Genomic DNA, 7,294 nt, shown 5'->3' on the forward strand with positions numbered 1-7,294 from the left:
AAATGCAATAAATAAGAAGAAAAATTTTCAAAATATATTGAAAAAGGATAAAAGAAATATAATGAGAAAAAGGAGGTAAAAGCCACAGTATCTGGGGAAGGAGGAATGAGAGAAAAAAGCAAGAGTAAAAGAATTGGGAAAATTATAAAAGGAAAAAGAAGGGATGAGAAGCACCAAAAGAAAGAAAAAAGGAGAACCAGGAAAAGAGAAGAGAAAATCGTAACAAAGCACAACAACCAGGGACTGGAAAGGGGGAAAAAAAAGAAGAAAGGAGGAAGATAAAAAGAATAATTTAAAAACAAACAAAAACAAAACGGGGGGGAGGGGCGGCCCGGCACAGCACCCGGGCTCTGCCAGGGCACAGACTGGGATGGAACCCCTGCAGATCAAGAAGGTGGGTGGAGGCAGGGGGGATGGCCACACCCCTATTCACCAAGAATAGGCACAGGAGTAACAAGGGAATAGCTCATCTCTCCAGTTGTCAGTCCCTAGCACAGTTGCCCATGCTGTCTTCAGCAGGCAGAGCCCACTCCCATGTGTCAGTCCAAGAAAGAACGCCACCTGCACACACTCAAAACAGCTGTGCCAGCTGTTGCAAACATCCAAAATGGCTGCGCCCTCAGGACAGCCACTGACAGTCCACAAATCTGCCTGTCCACTTAGTTGGTATTCTCCCTTCTGGTCATCACGCACCAATGCAGTCCTTGCCCATGCAGCCTTGGTGAGCAGAGCCGATTCTTAGGTTGCTATTGGGAACTCTTCAAAATGGCTGTGCATTTTGTCTACAGCTCCGTTTGTCTCCTTACTCATTGTTTCATTCAGGTTCTTCTACTAGTTGGTATTTAATCCACTTCTTTATCCTTCCCCTCAAAGCTCAGGGTTCCAGGATCATCTTCTCTACCTGTTTCAATTGGTTTCTTGTTGCTTTGTTGTAGAAGGTCTGTGTAGCTTGTCTGTCTATACTGCTATCTCGCTGGAACTTCCTCAATCTAATATATTCTGAATGAGTGAATAACATTGTGTCTGGAGAGGAAATCAGGTAGCTGGGGAGCAGTGCTGGAAGAGACATTTTGCTGTATATTGTTTTATACTGTTAAAGTTTGCATCATATGGACATATTACATACTGACTGTACCTAAAACCATGAGACCTATTTCTTTCCAACTCCTTAGTCAAGCAGCCTCCTGTACACAACAACAGTTTTTCTTAAATGTGTAAACTTAAAGCTAGGACTCACGTTAAGCAAAAGCACAATTTGGATAGAGTCCAGTAGCTGCTTCCTGGCCTCTTTCTGGACTGGTGCATAGCCATAAGTCCTGGAGTTCACACCTAAGCTTTTACATGATAGAATGGCACAGTGCTCAAATGTGACAGGGGAATAGACTTTGGATTTCTCCCAGACTCTGCTGATGTAAAGTAAGTAAACATAAATCTGCAGATAATAAAATTTCTTTTTCTGATGCAGGGTCAAGGAAATGATTCCTCCAAGGCCTCCTCTTGCCCGCCGTACAGGAGGAGCTCAGAAGGCAAGTGCCAGAGCCAAGGTGAAGCCATAAATAATAGACTATTGATTATACACATTTAGACAGTAAGGTATGGACTCTTCTTAAGTATTTTTTTCAGGACATGTGACTTGTCTGAAGCTGCACATATTTTCATTCCTGGTTCCATTTGTGACCAGTGACATATACTGAATAACATAGCGTGATTAATCTTTGGCTGGTAGTCTCTGAGTTGAGAAGAAAAAGACAGTTTATATACCTAAAGTGTTACTGAGCATAGAACTCAGTCCAATTTCAGACTTCTAACCTACACTCCTGACCTCTTTGAAGCTTTACCAGACATTTTTTTCTGATGTATTTTGTATTTTCCTAGGCGGTGAGTGACTATCACATACAGATCAAGAACATTTCAAGAGCCATTCTGGATGAATACCACAAGATGTTTGGGAAAGAGGCAGCCAAACTAGGGAATGAAATAGACAGTGAAACTCTGGAGGAACAGAAGTGCCAGCTCAACTATGAACTTAATTGCTCTGGAAAATACTTTGCTTTCAAAGAACAACTCAAGGTAAAACGTTTATTTAATTATTCCATGATTTTTCACTGAGTACCTTCTCTATACCCAGTTAAACACTTGTCCCCTCTCTGAGGGAAGATTGGGCAATCTACTTCCATAGAGATACCACCTTGGAAATCCAAGGAGGGGGTGCTATGAGTCAGAATCCACTCAATGGCAGTAAGTTTTTTTTTTTTTTTTTTTTAATTGTGTCCAGCTATGCTTCCACTTTCTTGTTGTTGGTGTGAAAAACTAAGTTCTCTTTGATATAATGTCAGGAGAAGCTCTACTTCTGCAGAGTCCTGAAGTGGTTCAGTATTCAAGCTGAGTATGAGTTTTTAAGAATTTAATTCTTCACTTCACATTAGGTCAGATTCTTGCCCAGATTTCATGTTGCTTTAGGGGACAGAACCTCTGCACCTGGTACTGATTCTGTGTCTTGTTTTCTCTGTCTCTTATATGAACCTTTCCCTAGTTCATAGAATTGCTAAAATTCAAGAAATATTTACTTAATGATAGTTTATTGAATAATAATGACTAACATTGGTTGCTACCACCCGTCTGTCACTTGATCATGGTGCCCTGCATGTTGCTGTAATGCTGGAAGCTATGCCACCAGCATTTGAAACACTAGGGTCACCATCATGGGCAAGTTTCACCAAAGTTTCTAGACTAAGACACACTAGGAAGAAAGGCCTGGTAATATACTTCTAAAAATTAGCTGATTAAAACCCTATGGACCACAGTATTGTGTGATAGAGTGCTGCAAATTGAGCCCTCTAGATAGGAAGGCAGAGGAACTCTGGTGATGTAGTGGTTTAAGCATTTGGCTGCTACTGAAAAGGTCAGCAGTTTGAACCCACCAGCTCTTCCATAGGAAGAAGATGTGGCAGTTTGCTTACATAAATATTTACAGCTTTGGAAACCCTATGGGGCAGTACTGCTCTGTCCTATAGGGTTGCTAGGAGTCAGAATTGGCTTCATGGCAGTAAGTTGGAGTTTGAATGAGATTGGAAGGCAGTCAGAATACACAGTGGCCACAACAGTGGACTCAAGAATAACAACCATTGTGCAAACAGCACGGGACTGGGTCACATTTTGTTCTGTTGTTTATGAGGTCACTGTGGGTATGAGCTGACTTGAAGGCACCTGAAAACTAACAACAACAAACATTTATTGAGTGTTTACTGCATGCTGGGCACTTTCTAAATGCTTCATATTTTACTAATTTAATCCTCACAACAAACCTATGAGATAGATGCTCCCCATTTTACAGATGGAGAAATGAGACATAAGGAAGTTAAGTAATTTGCCAACCTCACGAGCTAGTGAAGGCCAAAGACGGTACTCAGATTCAGCAGATTCAGGCAGTGTGGCTCCAGAGCTCATGTTCTTAACCACTACACTGCACTACCTCTCTGCATACATTCACTATGTTCCTTGTGGTGTACTTAACAGATACAAAGACAGCATGTGAAAGTAATAAAGTAATAAACAGCTGATGCTTAAAGAAGCAAGAGGCTATTCTCAGTAGGTGGTGTGAACAGGTCTCAGTTTGTCTTCTGGTCCTGTCTTCCCTAACTGGGTGACCTTGGGCAAGTGACTTTAACTCTCTGAGCTTCAATTCCCTTGCCTATCAAGTAGGAATGATAAAACAACATCACATAGAGTCATGAGAATTAAGTGATATAAAGCATGGAAAGTGCTTGGTCTAGAACCTGACAATATTTGCTTAGGAGAAAAAGTAAAAGAAACTGTCCCAGGCACAGTGACAAATTGTATTTATATTTGTACAGTATTTTAATCTTTTCCACTTGTTATCTTCTTTGGCTTCTCAGTTGCCTTGAAGTAAGATGGTAATATCAGAACTACATTATCTGTTTAACAAATAATGAGGAAACCAAAGTTCCAAAGTGGAAATTAATATATAAGGTTTACAGTGGCAGGATTAAAACTGGAATTCTATTTCTCTGGACTCTCAGACCAAGCCTTTCTCTCTTGAACACTATGGCCACCCTGAGAGAAAATGCATAGACATAATACTAAAATTTTCTCTAGATTATGACTCTCTTCATACAGGGTAACCTATTGCCATCTAGTCGGATCCTACTCATAGTGATCCCTCCTTGGGTTTCTGAGGCGGTATCACTACGGAAGTAGATTACCCAACCTTCCTTCCGAGGAGTGGCTGGCAAGTTTGAACCGCCAGCCTTCTGGTTAGCAGTCAAATGCCTTAGGCACTATGCCACCAGAGCACCTTCATACAGTGTAAGTCCTGCATTTTCCTTGTCAAAAGTAAAATAAGAAGGTCAACAGTCTGACAATCACCAAGGGAGCAATCAGTTACCTTTTGAATTTTCAATGCAGCTTAGACCAGAAGCCCAAGTCCAAGTTGTACTGTGCTCCCAGCATGGTGCTGGGCTATATTATCAGATGGCTGATCTGTGTCTCTTGCAGCATGCTGTGGTAAAGATTGTGAGAGAGAAATACTTGAAGACAACGTCATTTGAAAACCAGGAGGAGCTGCAGACGTTTATCAGTGAGCTGTATGTGTTCTTGGTGGATCAGATGCATGTAGCCCTAAACCAGGTAGGTGCCTGAGAACTGAGAGCCCTTCCTTTTGTCTGTAGGGCATCAGGGTCTCCTGATGCGTCCTTCCTTCCTTGCTTGTTTCTTTTGTTTCTTCATTCAACAAACATTGAGAGGTCTACTCTGTGCTAGGTACAGAAAACACAAAGATGAATAAAATACAGAGTTATAAGGCTACTTTTCAGGAGAACAAGGAGACATACTCATTCATCTGCTTAGAAAAATAAATGTCATAACTGTTAGAAATGTGATGGAATAGTCAAAATAGGTATTATTGACTATGTAAACTGTGAAACAAAAATTATCATTCTGTGGATATGTGCTGTTCTTGTTTTTCTCCTTCAAGATAGATGGTAAGAATAAGGAAAAACTGATATTTTCAAATATGAAACACAAATGAGAATGATGCTTAAATGTGCCTTTTCTTTCAGACTTGTTTTTCTTGTCTACCACCATCACCTCTTCTTTCACCTATTTTGGCCCTCCCGGGAAAGGTAGATCAGGAGTGATTAGTATTTTAGGATTAGGAGAAAAATCTTGCTTTGGGGTATTCAGGCCATTGGACAGCAATTGAGAGTGGTGCACGTGAGATGGGAGTTACTGTTTTGCCTTATGCTGCTAAGGAGCCCCTGTCTAGTAGAGGAAACAGGCACAAAATACAAATAACTAAAAATAACTATGTACAGTGAGATAAGTGCTGTGATACAGGCTACCAACCAACCCACTGCCATCAAGTCAATTCCAACTCACAGCAACCCTTTCGGACAGAGTAGAATTGCCACATAGAGTTTCCAAGGGTGTAAATATTTATGGAAGCACACAGACTGCCTTATCTTGCTGACTGGTGGGTTTGAACTGCCAGCCTTTTTGTTAGCAGTTGAATGCTTTAACCACTATGCCACCAGAGCTCCTTATTTAATAATAATAATAATAATAATAAACCTCTGTCATCAAGTCGATTCTGACTCATAATGACCCCCATTGGGTTTCCAGTAGTATATCTTTATGGGAGTAGGTTGCCCCATCTTCCTCCCATGGAATGGCCGATGGGTTTGAACTTCCAGACTTCTGATTAGCACTGAGATGCCTTAGGCAATGCGCCACCAGAGCTCCTAGAGCTCCTTATAGCGGAGCTTATCTTTCCTAAAGGATACAACTGCACCTGAGGACCTTTCAGGGAAAGATTCAGAGGAGCTGTGGCTTGAGCTGGACCTTGAATGTTGAAAAGAGGTATTCCAGATGGATGTTTGAGAGTATTTGAGTCTCAGAGAACATCACAAAGGCTAGAAGAATATAGCATATAAAGAAACTGAAAATAGTTTGGGAGTAGAGGTTGGGACAGAAAAGCAGGAGATGAAGCTAGGATCAGTTCCTGCTTGGGGAGCTGGGAGTATGGAGAGAGGTCTTTCATGCCATGCAAAGAAGTTTTTACTGCTTCTTCAAAAGAAATAGGGAGCAATACATTTAATTATTTTAAGCTGAGTATAGTAATCATATTCACATTTTATAAAAAACACTCTGATAGCAATGTGGAGGATGGACTATAGGACAGAGTAATACTGCCCCATAGGATTTCCAATGCTGTTGATCTTTACAGAAGCAGAGTGCCTCATCTTTCTCATGTAGTGTAGCTGGTGGGTTCAAATTCTCCACCTTTAGCGTAACAGCTGAATGCTTTAACCAGTGTGCTACCAGAGCACCATTAACTAGGTAGTACCATTAACTAGGACAAGGAAAATAGCATGAGTAGATCTAGAGGAAGGGAGGTGATACTGAATTCTGTTTTGAACATTGACTTCAGTGGGGTCTCATTCAAGAGAAAGATCTGACCTAGAGATGAGATTTGGGAGCCATGAGCAGATACCAAAAAAACAAAAACAAACAAACAAACAAAAAAACCCACCAAACAAATAAACTTAATGCTATCAAGTCAATTCCAACTCATAGAGACCTTATAGGACAGAGAATAACTGCCCTACAGGGTTTCCAAGGCTGCAACTCTTTATGGAAGCAGACTGCCTTCTTTCTCCTACAGAACAACTGATAGGTTTGAACCACCAACCTTTAGGTTAGCAGCCGAATGCTTTAATCACTGCACCACCAGAGCTATCTTGTGAGTATATAAATGGTAGTTAAAACTATAGTAATATGAGGCTGCTCAAGAAAGACATGAGTAAAGAGAGAAGAGAGTTGATAGTGGAGCCATAGGAAAAACCAGCACTTAAGGGGGTATATATAAGAAAAAGAATGATGGAAGAGATAAGAGACATTGTTACAGAGGTAAATAACCAGAAGACAGTGGTATTATAAAAGCCAATAGAAGATAAGGAGAAAAACTGGTCAACATTGTCATCTACTGACAGGAGTTTAAGAAAAGCAAAATCTGAAGTTTTCATTGGATTTGGCAGTAATGAGGTTATTGTTAACCTTTACATAGCAATTTCATTGAACTTCTTCCACTGAAACTAAAAAGAAAGAGATGCAGTGGATTCAGAAATAAATAATAAAGGTAGAATTAAAAGATGGAGGGACATCTTGTCTAATGATTTCTGTCTCCTCTGTGAAGTAAGGAATTTACTGAAATTGAACAGAATAAAGATTAAATGAAAAGCTTGAAGAGAAGGAAATTTGGAGACTGCATAGCATA

The 7,294-nt window shown here is 40.5% G+C and overlaps 1 protein-coding gene across 1 annotated transcript in view; it reads left to right on the forward strand.

Annotated features, from left to right (window-relative positions):
• The window catches only part of CFAP70 (cilia and flagella associated protein 70), a 131,531-nt gene that overhangs the window by 62,731 nt on the left and 61,506 nt on the right, over positions 1-7,294 (forward strand). Inside the window, 3 exon segments of the mRNA XM_007940709.1 lie at positions 1,466-1,526; positions 1,876-2,070; positions 4,516-4,647. Of these exon segments, the coding sequence (XP_007938900.1) occupies positions 1,466-1,526; positions 1,876-2,070; positions 4,516-4,647 (388 nt within the window).

The sequence above is a fragment of the Orycteropus afer genome, unplaced genomic scaffold (genome assembly GCF_000298275.1).
Source record: "Orycteropus afer afer isolate SDZICR_OR568_19922 unplaced genomic scaffold, OryAfe1.0 scaffold00070, whole genome shotgun sequence".
Lineage (NCBI taxonomy): Eukaryota > Metazoa > Chordata > Mammalia > Tubulidentata > Orycteropodidae > Orycteropus > Orycteropus afer.